The sequence below is a fragment of the Rhinopithecus roxellana genome, chromosome 15 (assembly GCF_007565055.1).
Source record: "Rhinopithecus roxellana isolate Shanxi Qingling chromosome 15, ASM756505v1, whole genome shotgun sequence".
Taxonomy (NCBI): Eukaryota; Metazoa; Chordata; class Mammalia; order Primates; family Cercopithecidae; genus Rhinopithecus; species Rhinopithecus roxellana.
This window is the reverse complement of record NC_044563.1, coordinates 12916485-12931594: the sequence shown is the minus strand read 5'-3', so window position 1 is coordinate 12931594 and position 15110 is coordinate 12916485. Positions and strand designations below refer to the sequence as shown.

Below are 15110 nucleotides of genomic sequence, written 5' to 3'. Positions count from 1 at the left end.
TGGACGTACTTCCGCTTTGCCCCAGCGCAAGCTGAGCAAATAGCGCTGGCCGGCTTGGTCCCCGTTCTCGAGTGCGCAGGCGCACAAGGAGCCCTCAGCGACCGGAGGCCGAGTCCTGCATCTGGGGGAAATCCCCGCCGAAACCGATGGCGTTTCCTCTGGGCTTCGCACTGTTGCGGGAGTACAATAGCAGGGGAAAAGGAGTTATCGTCAGCGGGACGCGTCCCAAAAGTCAGCGAGTCTCCTAGGAACACAAAAGGTCCTGGGTGCAGGCTCCGATGGCCAGCGTCTGCGAAACTGCTGGCCGAATGCATGGAGGAAGTGGAGCTTGCCCCGGGGCTCTGGCTCGCTGGGGACGGCCAGGGGCGGGGCCTGGAGCGAGGGCGGGCCTCGGCGGAACGCCTACGCGAGGGGCGGAGCCCGGGCTCACGGTGGCCCGGTCAGGACCCGGGCGAAGCTGCGGGGTAGTCTCTGGGAGGCGGGGCCGGGAAGGAAACGGGCGGGGTGAGAAGGCTCCTAAGCTGAGGAAGCCGACTGCTGAGCTGCGCAGGGACCCCGACCGGAGGTCCCCGAGCCGAGGCCCAGAGGGAAACCAGGGAGCCCAGGCCATGCAGCCCAGGCTGCGCCTCCCTCGCCTTGGCTTTCTCGGTCCCGCTTCCTCCCGTTACCCACGGAAGACCTCTCCTGGTCCTTCTCTCATTCCTGAATGATCCCATCATGCTCATGGCTCACCAGCTCCAAGTCCTCGTGTCCAGCCCAGACCTCTCTCCTCTGCGCGCCAGCCCCTGGACATCTCCACTCTGACGTCCTCGGGCCTCTCAAACACCCTGTTCCAAATGACCTCAGCCATCCCCAGTCTGCCTCTCCTTTTCCCTGTGTCAGCCCTGGCCCTGCCACCTTCCAGGGGCTCCAGCCGGAAACCTGGCCACTACTGTAGATGCCACAACTCTTCCCTTAGTAACTTGCATCCAGTCTTTCCACGAGGTCCTGGAAAATCTGCCCACTTCTCCCCACTGTCACTGCTATCACTGAGTTTAAGTCACCACTATACCTCCCACTGGACTGTGGCTACAGCTGCCTCCTTGCAGCCAAAGAGCTCTGACATCCAGATCTCACCCCATCAATCTCCCTTCGAACATCAACCACATGACCAGATCCTAGTTTTCTGCAGACACACCCTCAGTGACCAGAGCCTTCCACACTAGTCCACAACCAGGAAAAACTGGCAGTCTTGGGAACTGCTAATCCACGATCCCTAGTGCACCTTCACAACCCTTTCTGATACGGCTTCTTTGACCGTGGATTCCTGTGTGTGCCTTGGCTCTAGTCCAACAGGCCCCAGCCAGACTGGTCCTACCAGGATACCTCTGACGTCTCTGCCTGGTGAACTCCTACCCAACCTTCAAAACTCAGCCCTCATTACCTCCTCCATGAAGCCTTCCTGATCCTCAGATGCTGTGTTTCTCAGAGCCTAGCTCATCCTGCCAGCACCTAAGTTAACAGACCCAGGGCCTAGGTCTCACCATGGAGCTTCAGCCAGCCTAGGAAGGGACTGGAATAGGCATCAGATGCTGGGCAAGTCTGCCCTGTCTAGGTCTCAGGTCCAGAAAACAAAGGATTTAGACAAAGTACAAGTCTGGACTTGATGATGCCACTTAGAGGACCATAGGCTGGTGAGGAGAGAAGCGGGTCAAGGGCCCATTTCCTCCAGGACATGGAAACAGTCCCAGTCAACTGAGGCGGAGATGCCACCGCCTCTGGAATTGGGCCCTGCAAGAAGTGGCCAGGTGGGTGGAGAGAGGACGAGGCCTGGGGGCTCAGTGGCTTCAGAGAGAAGAATGAGGCCTGCACCGAGGTGCAGGGCCTTGTGATGCATGGCCAGGGTAGGTGTGGGCTGTGACCACCTGCTTCCCCGCAGAACCAAATAAACGTTATGGGAGAGAAGCCAAGCAGTGGCCTGACCTCAGGGACCCCTCAGTGAGTGCCAGCCCATCTCTGAGCCAGTGTTCCCAGGGCCTGTCCTGACTGCCCCAAGGAGTTTGGCTGGGGCCTCTGGAGGCAAAACCCCTTGCCCTGCCCTATCTTGGACACATATTCAGACGCAGACAGCAGTGGCTTCTTTACTCCCTGAAGTCCTCTTTTCTCCACAGAATATTTACAAACAGGGAAGGGGTGGAGGCCACCCAATAAGGGGCTGCGGAGGGGGCAGTGCTAAGACGCGCCTCTGCGCAGGGAGAGTTCCTGAGAAGGGCCCAGTGTGACCACGGTGCTCTCAGGGGCCCAGGTGGTCCCAGGTGGCTCAGGCCAGGTCAGCGGTGGGAGAGCCCAGCTGCTTGGAGGCCAGGAGCAGGCGTGTGGCTGCGCTCTCAGACTCTGCCTGCAGCCGTCGGTTGTTATGTCTCAGGCTCCGCACCTCCTCCTCCAGGGCTGCCCTGTCCGCCTTCTCCTGGGGTGGCGGGGGAAGACAAGAGTCAGAGCCGCCAGCCCCTTTCCTGGGGCAACCCTGTGACTCCCCCCAAGCCCAGCCCACCCCTCACCTTCTGCAGGTCCTCCTGCAGCTTCCTGAGCATGGACTCCAAGTGAGAGACCTTCTCTGAGAGGTTCCCAGGCTCTGGCCTGAGGACATGGGGGTCAAGACTCAGCAGGACCAAGGCAGGGCGCAGCGCACCAGCTGACTCTCAGCCCCACCTAAAGAGAGGGGCCCCGCCGGTCTTCTAGGCATATGTGGCAGCAGAGCCGGGACAGAGCTCCACCCCAGCGGACAGGCATGAAGTGGGGGGTCACGTGGGCAGGTAAAGTGGCTGTGGGGAGTTGGGGAGCTTACTCAGCATCAGACTTTGGAGTTCCCTTAGGGTCTCCGCTCTCTGGGATAGGCTGTCCTGTGGGGACAGAGGGATCAGGTGGGCACGTCAGAAAGGGGGCAAGAGCACTGCCCAGGCTTACTGCAGCACCCTGGTGGCCTCACCCTCTCGGGACAGCGACTCCAGAATGGTGTTGCAAGTGGAGGCGATCTCCGAGATGGCCTGCCACTCATCCTCCAGGGTCCCACTGCCTGCCTCCGACATGACTGTGGGCACAAGGAGCAGGCTGAGCTGGGGAAGCCCAGAAGCACCCCCCGACCCCTCCCCTGCTCTCCTGGGTCCAGACTCACTCCTGCTGATGGAGTTCCGCAGAGACAAGGTACGTGGCAGAAAGGAGGCCCTCAGCTCTGGAGCCGAGTTGCCCTTGTCCTCAGAGCCACTGGGACTGCCTGTCCCGTCCTGTGCGACAGAAGTGGATACAGATTCAGTGATGCCCACTGTCACCACTGTGCCACTGGGCTCCAGAGCCTGGTTTCTGCTCACCTGGGTCAGGGGTGCCTCACTGTCAGCACTGGGTACTGATGGCTTGGCCGTGGTGGCCAGGAGGAGGTCCGGGGTGGTGTTGGGCAGGACTGGGGCCTCATCTGACAGGGAACTGGGGAGAGCAGGGATGGCTCAGAAAGGGAAGCCGCTTTCCCAGAGGCCTGGAGGAGAGGGAAGGCCAAGAATGTGCACCTGCGTGGTGACAACGAGTTCTGGCTGTGCAGGAACTCGGTCCTCTCCTCAGCCAGATCCCCGGGCGCTGGAGGACTGCCACCATCTTGCAGGCACAGGTGCAGCAGCTGTTTTGTGGTGGGCAACAGGGTCACCCCCTGGACCTCATCCTGCACAGGCTCTGGGGCCCCCCGCCGGCTGGGCTCCTGCAGGGACAGCATGTACAGCTCCGAAAAACTCCTGTGGAGGGAGACAGGGTCAGGCAGGACTTCCCCAGTCCCCAGCGTCCTGCATCACCAGCCCCACCCCCAGCCTGGCTCACTACCAGGAGCAGGAGAGCTCCCCAGCTTCCAGACAACAGTGAAAAATGACTGCCTGGTTACTGGCCATTTTTCCAGACTATGGTTCAAATTCCAGTGCTGCCCCTGTATATCCCAAGCAAATCACTCTGAACATCAATTTCTCCATCTGTGAAATGGGGATAACAGTACCAACCTCCCTAGTGTGCTGTGAGGGTTTAAATAAGATGTTTAAATTGCTTAAATCCCAAAAGTACTGTCTGTAGCCAAATCCAACCTGTGCCTTTTCCTTTTCTTTTCTAAAGCAGATGTGCCAGCTGCTGTACTGCAAGCTAAGCATGGATAGCATGGATTTTACCTTTTTTTTTTTTTTTTGAGACGGAGTTTTGCTTTTGTTGCCCAGGCTGGAGTGCAGTGGCGTGATCACAGCTCACTGCAACCTCCTCCGCCTCCTGGGTTCAAGTGATTCTCCTGCCTCAGCCTCCCAAGTAGCTGGGATTACAGGCGTCTGCCATCATGCCTGGCTAATTTTTGTATTTTTAGTAGAGACGGGTTTCACCATGTTGGCCAGGCTGGTCTCAAACTCCTGACCTCAGGTGATCCACTTGCCTCAGCCTCCCAAAGTGCTGGGATTACAGGTGTGAGCCACCACGCCCAGTCCAGATTTTACATTTTTAACTAGTGGAAAAATCAAAATAATATTTCATGATAAGTGAAAATCATATAAAATCCGAATTTCAGTGTCTGTAAAGTTTTAGCGAGATACAGGCACATTTATTTATTCATTTACCTACAACGACAGAGTAGCTGCGGCAGAGACCAGATGGTCCAGAAAGCCTAAAATATTTATTATTTGGCCATTTACAGAAAATGTTTGCCTACCCCGGCTTAGCACAGGAAGTTATCAATAGTGTGTAATGTGTGTGGTGGTGGCAGGCGGGCAGGTGTCAACACTTTAAAAAAAAAAAGAAAAAAAAACAGATAGTTGGGGCTATTTGATCTTTTAAGCAGTGGGAGCAACGCGCTTAACGGGTCCCATTCCACATATGAAGAAAGAGGTTCAGGGCGCGGTGGCTCACGCCTTTAATCCCAGAACTTTGGGAGGGCGAGGCGGGTGGAGCACCTGACTGAGGTCAGGAGTTCGAGACCAGCCTGGCCAACATGGTGAAACCCCGTCTCTACTACAAGTACAAAAAATTAGCCGGCCGTGGTGGTGCGTGCCTGTAATCCCAGCTACAAGACAGGCTGAGGCAGGGGAACTGCTTGAATCCGGGAGGCGGAGATTGCAATAAGCCAAGATCACGCCATTGCACTCCAGCTTGGGCAACAAGAGTGAAACTTCGTCTCAAAAAAAAAAAGAAAATTAAGAGAGAGGAGCGAGACAGAGGAGAGAGAAGAGAGGGGAGAGAGAGAGAGAGAAGAAGGAAGGAGAGAGAGAGAGAGAGAAAGGTTCAGACGGGCTAAGAGACCGGAGACTCTTTCTAAAAGGAAAGGTATCCACACGGGGTTCCTGAAACTGCTGATGGCGACCCGGGAGGCACAGACTGCGCGGTGGCCAAGTGCCGGCCCTCCCACCTCCCCGCGTCCCCGGCACCCTGACCTGCGGGGCCGGCCGCTCTCGTCGGGGGGCAGGACGGTGACGCAGACCTTGGGCGCCGAGCGCAGCAGCTGGGCAGCGGCCTCGGGCCGGAGACTCGGCAGCGTCTGGCCGCACACGCGCAGCAGGCGCGCCCCGGGCCGCAGCCCCGCCGTCTCGGCGAACGTGAAGCGCTCCACGTGCGTGACGAAGCCCTCGGCGTCCACCTCGAAGCCCAGGCGGCCTTGACCGTCGCGGGGCAGCGCCAGCTCGCGGGTCTCGCAGCCGCGGCTCACCAGCTGAGGGCGGGGCAGGGCGAGTGGGCGGGGCTGCCGGGAGGTGGGGCCTCCCCAGCGCCCGTCCCCTGGACTTCGTCCCAGGCCACACGGAACGTTCCACAGCCCCCGAGGGTCGCGTGTGCCACCGCCCGAGGGATGAGGACCAGAAGTCGCTTACTCGAGGGCACCAGTTCCGGCCTTGCCAAGCCCCAGGGCTGGCTCTGCCCTCCCCAACTTTCCCTTCCGCAGGAGTGGGGGACAAAGGCGGAGGGAGGGATCCAAAGCAGGCTCCGCCCCGCCGAGCGCAGGTGCCCCAGTTTTCCGCTCAGGCTCACCTGCAGGCGCGCCACCACCTCGCCCACGGCTTGGCCGGGGGACCCGTCGAAGCGCAGCGTGATCGCCTCCCCGCGGCCGTGGTACAAGTCCAGTTGCTGCTCGGAGAAGGTCCAGGCCAGCACGTCGCGACAGGCGCAATTGAACACTACGCGGCCGTCGCGCGGCGCCACCAGCACCAGAGCCTCGGCCGAGATGCCCAGCAGGCAGGGCACCTCGGCGCCTTCGGGGCCGCTCGCCTGAGCCCCGGCGGCGACCCGCGCCCCGGACGCAGCTCGCACACCCCACACCAGTGAGCCTGCTGCCTGCAGCTCGGCGCCCGGGCCCCGAGGGGCTGCCCGGCGCCTCCCACCTAGGGAAGGCAGGCCGAAGCGTGAAGCCGAGTCCAGCGACGTAGTGGTCACTTCGTTGGTGGCCAGGTCTTGCAGGTACTGCTGGCGGGTGCGTGTGGCCATGGCGTGGAACTGGCGTGCGTGGCCGGCCGCCTGCTCGCCATTCAGCGCCTTGGCCAGCAGGAAGGCGCGGAAGTCGGCGTTGGCGGCGAAGGGGCCTCCGCCAGCAGGCAGAGCTGGCCCGAAGGCTGGGGTGTCCTGGGTGCGACTCACGGCCACCCTGCGGGGAGAGAGGTGGAAGTGAGGGGTAGCAGGACGCCATGCCCACGGGAGACCTGGGACCACACTGGTGCCCACCTGTAGGAGGTGTGCGGTGTGCAGGGTGCATGTGCCCGCACCACTAGGAACACGTGTTGGAAGTGTGAGCGGATGGTGGCGGGGCAGAAGGGCTTGCTGCCAGGCTCCTGGAACACGATGGTCACAATGTCGTTGCCAATGTGACGCTTCCGCAGGAGCTGGGGGTTGGATAGTTGGGGCTCGTGATGAGGCCTTCCGTGCCCCAAACCCCTCCTTATTCAAGCAGGAGAAAGCCAAGACACCAATGGTTCCCCCACTGCCTCTGGTGAAGACCTAGGGTGTTTGTCTTTGTGAAGGGGCCACCAGAGGAGCGGGTTGTTGGGGCCAACAGAGCTCCAGCCAAAGCTCAAATGTCCTGGACCATGCAGGGCCCTCCATGGTTCCCGGAAGCCCCACCCCCACGCTGGTCCCCCTCACACCTGCTGCTGGTTGTTGGGGGTGTAAGGCAGCATCGTGGACACATGGAACATGATCTCGTGGTCCTGGTACGTGGTGTAGAGGGAGTGTGTGCCTGTGGAATCCGCTGTGGCCAGGGAGTTAGGGATACAGAAGGAGAAAACAAGGGGAATCTGAGTGACTTGAACTTGCCATTCCTGTCTGCACACAGGAGCCTCTGTGCCCCAAACAGCAAGTGGACAACCAGTCATGCCACCAGCCAATGCCCAGCCAGTGAGATCCAAGGGCCTCATCCCTGGGTGCCCCTCCTCCCGTCCCTCGACAGGCTCCAGCCCCATGCCAGAGTGAAGGGGGGTCAGGATGGGAGCGTTGAAATAGAATGAAGACAGAAATGAGAAGGGGTCTCAGAGAGAGGCCAGGGTCAGGTGTCCTAGGAGAACAGGTGTCACTCCAGGCCCAAGCATGTGTGGCATGCTGGGAAAGTGAAAGGCAGGCACGGGGTGCTCAGTACAACACCTCCCAGGGGTCCTGGGGCCCCTTCCACCAGGGAGGCAGGGGCACCTCTCTTCCATGAGGCTGAGCTGCTGGAATGTGTTTGGTGGAGGGGTAGTGCCTCCAAACCACTTTAGCCCTAGCTCAGGCAGTAGGGTACTTGGGCCTTGAGGGACAGTCCCAGCCCCTCCTCTCAGCCCATAGCTTGACCCTTATAGCCCTGACTCAGATCCTCAGCTCACACAAAGAACTCTCCAGCCCCCAGCCCCAGGATTGTATGGACAAAGGAGTGACAAGGCAATTCGTGCTCACCCCCTCAGCACAGATCTGCTCCCACCCCTCCTGCCCCTGGGCCTCACTTTTGGTGTCTAGTTGGGCCCGGTAACTCTCAAAGCCTTTGAGCCGCACGACATTGCCCAGCAAGGTGAGAAACTGCATGAAGGCTGGTCCCGCCTCCTGGTTGTTGTACATCTCCTCCTCCGAGCCCTGGCCCGCCCGGCAGTATAGGATGCCCACCTTGCGCTGGAAACTCAGCTGTGGGTAGGAGACAGAAGGCATAGGCTTCAGTCCCCCACAGCCCCACCCCACCAGCTCTTAGGGAATGGATGTGACGCTGGCCTGGGGGCTGAGCACCAGCCCTCTCTGAGCCACTTGTGTCCTTGCCTGTCAGGTGAGTACAGTCTGTTGTGCTCCTCGTGCTTGGGAGGGCACAGGTAGGAAGGGATGGGAGGAGGCTGGTTCCCATGTGGCAGTAGAGAAGGTGACTCACAGAAAGAACCCTTCCAATAAACATACACATTATCATCCTCCTTATCTCAAGGCTGGACTGTCCTCTCCACCCCTGAATCCAAAGCACCCCCACCCCAGCCCCTTCAGGCCTTGAGCCAGGCACCACCTCTGCCCCCCATGCTCTCGTTTCTGTGCCCTCTGTTCCTGGCTCTTCCCTCTGCGGATAACTGGATAACTGTGCCCAGCTCAAGGTGCTCTGAGCTCCTCCAAACAGCACAGGCTCCCCTCCAGCAGTCACCTCCCTTTTCTACAACTAAACTTGTCTGCACTCACAGTCCCCACTTCCATTTCATTCCTCCAACCCCCTGCACCTCCCACTCCCCATATGGACCGCAGATGTGGCCTCATCCTGGCACCCTCCCGGCCACAGTTGGCACTGAGGATAGCTGGAAACTCACCTTGCCTAGGGCCCCAGGGACCCCGTCCTCTTCTGCCTGGGCCTCTTCTCCACCCATGCTCCTCCCACTCCCTGGCTGCAGCAGGCATGACACCCCCATCTCTGCCTCCCACTCAGACCAGCCTACCAAACCCCAGGCCCTTTTCTCCAGCTGCCTAATGTCTTACCTTGCTGTGACTCCTCCACCCTGCTCCTCCTCCTTAAAGCACCACTCCTGGGGGCCAAGAAGCTGGGGAATCCTAGCACTTCACCTCTTCCAGTCAGCCACATGACTACCCAGTCCCTCTTGGGTCGCCTCCTCTTCACCTCCATTATCGATGCCACTGTGTCCAGCCTGGGCAACTGCAACAGCCTTCAGCCTGGCCTCCCCGCCCCATACAGTCTAGTCCCCATGCTGCAGCCAGAGAGTTGCCCCTCTCAGATCTGCACTGGATCCCTCCATGGCTCCCCAGTGCCCATGGTAACAAATGCAAGCTTCTCCCCAGCCCCTCCCCACAATCCCGACCCCAGCCACGCGGAACTGACTGCCTACTGTGCCATGCTCTCATTCTCCAAGCCTTTGCACAAGTTACTCCTTCGGACTGGAAAACACCTGCTTATCCAGGCTGGAGCAAAGTTCTCCCTCCTGGAAAACCCTGGCCAAAGAAGGGCTCTCAGCACTACCCTTGTGGCCCATGGAGCCCTCAACATTCCCCTTTCGGTGTTATCCTGCTCCTGTATTTCAGCAGTTCTCTCTGGGTCTCCTTCTCCCACCCAGCTGTGAGCTACTCAAGCAAAGCACCTGGTCTAGACCTGTCCCCAGCATCCAGTCTGAGGCCTGGCACCAAGAAGGTCTAAGAAATGTTTGTTGAATGACTGATGGGTTGAATGACACAGAGGAGACTCAGCCAATAGGCAGCTTTCAGCATGGAGTGGGGGATGGAAGGAGCCGCTCCAGGAAGCTGGAGCACCACATGTGAGAGGAAACCCAGCAGGAGCTGTGGGGGAAATTGGCCAGGAATGATGCGGGAACTGCAGGACCGGTGGGGTGAGTCAGACCAGGGCATCTAGGGCTGTAAAGATCTTTTTAAAATGCAGACTCTGGGCTGAGTGCAGTGGCTCACGCCTGTAATCCCAGCACTTTGGGAGGCGGAGGGGGGCAGATCACAAGGTCAGGAGTTCGAAACCAGTGTGGCCAACATGGTAAAACCCTGTCTCTACTGCAAATACAAAACTTAGCTGGGCATGGTGGTGCGCACCTGTAATCCCAGCTACTCGGGAGGCTGAGGCAGGAGAATCGCTTGAACCCGGGAGGTGGAGGTTGCAGTGAGCTGAGATTGCGCCATTGCACTCCAGCCTGGGTGACAGAGCGAGACTCCATCTCTAAATAAATACATACATAAATAAAGAGCAGACTCTGATTCAGATGGTCTGGGCTGGGGCCCCAGAATCTGCATTTCTAGATGATGTGGATACTGCTGGTCTACAGAGCTCACTTTGAGAAGCAAGGTTCCAGATGGCCTCTGATACTTTCTCTCTGAAAAGCTAGCTCTCCTGGGGTCACCACCCAGCCCAGGATCAGGGTCAAGGCTAGGGGTTTGGGAGCTGGGCAGGCTGGGTTCAGACTGGGGCCAGTTAAACGGCTGTGGGCTCCGCGGCCGGTCACTCACCACTTGCTCATCCAGTGTGAGCAGCGTCCGTGGTACCTTGGGTGAAGCTGAGCCCAGGCGCAGGCAGCTGGGGCTCAGCTGCGGCGCCACATGCTCCAGAAGTTTCCTTGGGGACAGACCCCGTGGGGGCCCCGGCGGCAACGCGTCCTCCGAGATGGTGCCACGGAGGGTCCGGAGCTGAGGAAGGGGTGTAGGGGAACTCAGGATGCATACAGGGTGTCGGGGAGGCAACCCACGTCCTGATCCCGCGATCCCGGCCCACCTGCGTGGTCCGCACGATGACGCGGTAGCTGTGCAGGGTGCCCCCTCCGCTGCCCTCCTTCTCCTCCCGCCGCAGGCTCACTGCCACCGGGCCCAGCGACTCGTCCATCCCGAAGAAGTTCTGATGTTCTGGGGGACCGCGCCGAAGAAAATGATTGGTTCCGCCCGCTGGCAGCCCCGCCCCCGCTCGACCACGCGCATCACTAAGCTCCGCCCTACGCTTCATCTCACCACCAAATGCTGACCCTAGACTAAGTCCCGCCCCTCTGTAGCCCCGAGCTCAACATCTTGATCTCAATCCTGATCCAGAGGTGGACCCAGACCCAGACCCAGACCTAGATCCACGCGGCCAGCTCCCAGGCCTAAATCCTGCCTTGGCCCCGCCCACCACGCCCCCATTCTGTCTTCTGTGTCCTGGAGCCCTCTCTGCAGTGCAGGTGAGAACAAGGTTCACGGATGCAGGGCTTTGGGGCCTGAGTTTTCACCCCACAGAAATGCCCATAGGGAATCTCTCCCCAGGCTGAACCAGATGGAGGCAGAAGGACCAGCCCTGGCTGGGGGTGAGGGGCCAGGGATTAGCCTTAAGAAGGTCGTTGAAAGTGGGTCCAGAAGGACCCCAGCTCAGCTCTTGAGCCCTCCCAGGGCCAGGGACTTTACAGAAAATGGACAGTTCATGAGCCCTACTGTGTGCACTGCAGGTGACAGGGACCTCTTCTTCAGCACCCCTTCTCCCCTCCCTGGAACTGCCTTTCCTCACCTTTGCCATAGAAGTACTTGCGGTAGTAGCCAGCACCCAGGTCTGCGTGCTCCAGGCTGTAGGCCGAGGTTCGGTTCTGTGGCTCCTCCAGGATGGACACGGCCGCGTTGGGCAGTGCAGGGGGCACAGGTGGGGATGCTGGTCCACCCAGGCCTAGCTCACCCTCACCCCCGAGCTCACACACAAAGCCAGGTGCCCCATGCAGCAGGTCCGAGCTGGCAGCCTGGTCCTCCGCTGAAGCCAGGGTCCCAGAGCTGGCCTCTGAGTGGCTCCCCGTCCCCTGAGACCTTGGAGCCCAATCAAAGAGCAGGCTTTGCACGTCATAGTGGGCAAACCATCGAGGCTCAAGCACTGGCGGGAAGGCAGGCTCTGGTTCCTCGGCTGGCAGCCCCAGCAGTGCCAGCGGGTCAGTGAAGAGCCGGGTGGAAGTGGCTGCAGGGCGGCTGGCCTCTTCGTGGCTGTGGGCACGGGCACGGGGGCTGGCTGGCGTGGGGGGTCTGGCCTCACCTGCATCACTGCCGCTGCGCAGGAGCGGGCCCCGGACTGGCCTCGGATCGAAGGTGTGCGGTGTCAGCGGGGGCCGTGCTGGCTGGCGCAGCTTGCGGGCAAAGAGGTCATCTGTGGACGCAGGGGCCATGCCCCGCCGAGGGCTCCCCACACCGCCAGCCCACATGGGCATGTTCTGTGGGCCTGACTCTCCGGGGGCTGGGCCGCATTGGCGGGCACGGGTGTTTGGTGCCCAGCCGGAGGTTGCGGCAGCAGTTCCTGCCCTGAAGGAGGAGGGGGCTGTTCAGAGGGGCCTGGGCAAAAAACAGGAACCCAGGCCCCCAGCCTGGTCCTCCACCACCCGCGTTGGCTTCCGGCCCCCTCCGAGACCATCAAAGCTGCTTCCGCTTTCCAGGCCACTTCCTTGTCTGCCTAGGGCTGAGGTTTTCAGCCCCCTCCCCGGCTTAGCTGGGCATGGCTAGAGGCTGGGCTGTTGGGTCTTGGCCCTGAGGGTCCTGGAGCCTGGGCAGTCCTGGGGCTTCCAGGGTCCCCCAATTGCCACCCACACACCTTAGCTTTGGCCTGGGCCCAGAGTAAGGGTCCCACCAGGACCTAGCCCAACTGGACAGATGACTTGTATTGGCTGGGACGGGAAACCCAGGGGCCACTGGTGTCTGGGTCCTGCCCACTTAACAAAGGGAGGACGTCCTGTCCCCAGAGACCTTCCTCCCTGCCCCTCCCACTTCCTTCAGGGTCCCTGGAGAGCTGATCACCCAGAGAGGTCTGATCTCAGTGCCCTGGACCTCAAGGCCTCAATACCACAAGGACACATGGGTTCCCAGGGGGGCAACGGCAGGGCAGCAGGAATGGCAAGAGGACTTCCTTCAGCACAGGAAGTAGCCCCAGCTGTGGGCCTAGCCCTCTGCCAGGCCCCCACATCCTGAGGAAGGTGCTGGGGTCACAGCAGCTGTCATGGGACCCCAGTCACCCTGGCCTGAAGGACAGGCCAGCTCACCTTCTTGCAGGCTACTGTGCCCAGGCTTGGGCGCAAGAGGAGTCACAATGACAGGGACCCATAGGGACCTCTGCCTACCTGGTCTCACTGATGCAGACAGGGAGGTCTGAACCCCATGTGACAGATGGTCAAATGAGGTCCAGAGGAGATGCTCTTGCCTGAAGCAATTCCATGTCAGAGCTAGGATTTGAACCTGGGTCTGTTCATCTTCAGGGCCTAAGCAGGGCTGCACCTGCCCACTGCTGTCTGTGTGCGTAGGTGTTGGGAGGTGGGTGTTGGGCTGAGGTTCAAGGTCTCACAGGATGCAAGATTGAGACACCCAAAGCCCCAGGGACCTGCTAAGTGCGGAAATGTGACGCCAGAGGCAGGTGCAAATGTTGGTGGGAGAACTTGAGGGAAGCCACGTCCAGGCAAGACCTGGATGGAGTAGGCAGTGAGGACAGGGAGCTGGGGACCTTCCACTGGGGGTACAGGCATCTAATGGTGGGTCTTCATGCAGCATCCAGCGACATCATGCAGGGCTGGGCCAGTGGAGGAGGGGCTCCACACACCCCTTGCCTGGGGCCTCCAGAACCAAGCAAGGGTCGGCTCCCCAGCCCAGGTGCCTTCTACCTTAATTCTCCTGAATAAACTCCCATGCTGACTTTGAGCTTCTGTTTTCTCATCTCTAAAATGGGGTTAACTGGCTGGGCGCAGTGGCTCAGGCCTGTAAGCCCAGCACTTTTGGAGGCCAAGGTGGGGGGGATCACCGGAGGTCAGGAGTTCGAGACCAGCCTGGCCAACACAGTGAAACCCTGTCTCTACTAAAAATACAATTAGCTGGCTGTGGTGGTGCGTGCCTGTAGTCCCAGCTACTCGGGAGGCTGAGGCAGGAGAATCGCTTAAACCTGGGAGGCGCAGGTTGCAGTGAGTCGAGACCACACCACTGAACTCCAGCCTGGGCGACAGAGCGATACTCTGTCTCAAAAACAAAACAAAACAAAACAAAACAAAACAAAACAAAACAAAAACCTGGGGTTAACTATTTCTGTCCCCTCCCAAGGCTGTTGAGAGACTGAGAAGAGTGAGGTGAGTGTCGCTAGCTATCTGTGTGTGTGACGGGTGCAGCCCCTGGCTCCATGAGCCAAGCTCTGGGCACATCCAGCGCTCCGGCCTGGGCTATAGTGTGTGAAGGAGTAGGAGGGCATGAGGGTGGGGGTCTGTGCAAGCCCTGCTCTGTGCGGGCTGAGCTCTGCACGCTTGGAAGTGAGCTCTGTGCATGTGTGTACCCAGCCTGTGGGCTGCCTCTTGCTGTGGCTCAATGCCAGGCTCTGGCGCTGCCTTGAGGGGTGTTCTTGGGCTCTGCCCCCAACCCTGAAGCTTCACACAGGGTCCATTGAGGCCAGGACATTCCTCCGGGTCTGTGTCACTAGGGGTGGGGGGAAAGGGCCGGCCCCGCCCCCACAGATCCGGAAGGCCTGGCTGCCCCAGGAGGAGGAGCTGGCCACTTCCCAGCACATCTGGAGGTCATGACCCCATTTCGGCTGCCGGGGGTGCGACAGATGTTTCCTCCCAGGCCAGGCCAGAGACTGGGGTGGAGGCCGCCTAAGGAGAAAAGGAGCCTCAGAATAAGGGGGAGCCCCGCACACACTTGCAGTGTTGAGGGGGAGGGGGGTCACAGCGCCGCCATCAGGAGTCAGGAGCCGCCGCCTCCACTCACCGGTTTGCTGGCCAGGCTAAGCCGTCACACAGAGGAAGTAGGAACGGCTGGTCAGAGACAGGGGGCTGGACATATTGACTCGGGACTGAACTGGAGCCCGGAGGGAAGTTGGGAGGGTGCTGGTGGCGAATGTGGCGAGGACCCCACTCCCATACACATCACCCGGGCCCACGGCTAGGCCCTCTCCCCTGACGGGCCCGACAGCAGTGCCTCCCGTCCCTCGCTCCCGCCAGTACCTCTGGGGCTCCCGCCCAGCCGCCGCCGCCCGCGCTGGGGTCCCGCTGACGCTCTCCCGCTACAGCTCCCGGCGCCGGCTCCGCCTGGGGGCGGGGCCATGCCGGGGGCGGGGCCATGCCGGGGGCGGGGCCGTCCAGGAGCTATCTGCGGCGGGAAGCGCAGCAGCGGGGATTTCAGGCCTGGCGGCGGTCAGCCCCGAGCAGTGCTGATTCTAAGGCTATTTCCTCGGCTAAGAAACCTGT

General features: G+C 60.3%; 1 protein-coding gene across 4 annotated transcripts; it reads right to left on the bottom strand.

The window, feature by feature from the left end:
* Positions 1-2104: 2104 nt before the first annotated feature.
* On the bottom strand, positions 2105-14976 carry SIPA1 (signal-induced proliferation-associated 1). 4 transcript variants are annotated; one of them, XM_010366472.2, is made up of 16 exons: positions 14868-14976; positions 11432-12201; positions 10676-10803; positions 10414-10590; positions 7938-8112; positions 7110-7213; positions 6691-6848; positions 6004-6613; positions 5415-5689; positions 3537-3755; positions 3345-3456; positions 3152-3260; positions 2966-3067; positions 2825-2879; positions 2538-2616; positions 2105-2446 (listed from the first exon to the last, which is right to left on the bottom strand). In XM_010366472.2, exons 2-16 carry the CDS (start codon positions 12108-12110, stop codon positions 2300-2302), a joined length of 3129 nt encoding a protein of 1042 aa, XP_010364774.2. In that variant the 5' UTR covers positions 12111-12201; positions 14868-14976; the 3' UTR covers positions 2105-2299. The 4 variants fall into 4 exon arrangements, with proteins under 4 accessions (XP_010364774.2, XP_030774843.1, XP_030774844.1 ...); XM_030918983.1 differs by lacking the exon at positions 14868-14976 and adding an exon at positions 14632-14859; XM_030918984.1 differs by lacking the exon at positions 14868-14976 and adding an exon at positions 13011-13685.
* Positions 14977-15110: the final 134 nt, after the last annotated feature.

Excerpts from the sequence above, each read along its gene's own strand:
- SIPA1 (XM_010366472.2), bottom strand. The coding sequence starts at position 12,110 with ATGCCCATGTGGGCTGGCGGTGTGGGGAGCCCTCGGCGGGGCATGGCC. Across the intron at positions 5,690-6,003 it reads AGGTGGTGGCGCGCCTGCAG|CTGGTGAGCCGCGGCTGCGA; the intron begins GTGAGCCTGAGC and ends CCCCGCCCTCAG. Across the intron at positions 3,457-3,536 it reads AACTCGTTGTCACCACGCAG|TTCCCTGTCAGATGAGGCCC; the intron begins GTGCACATTCTT and ends TGCTCTCCCCAG.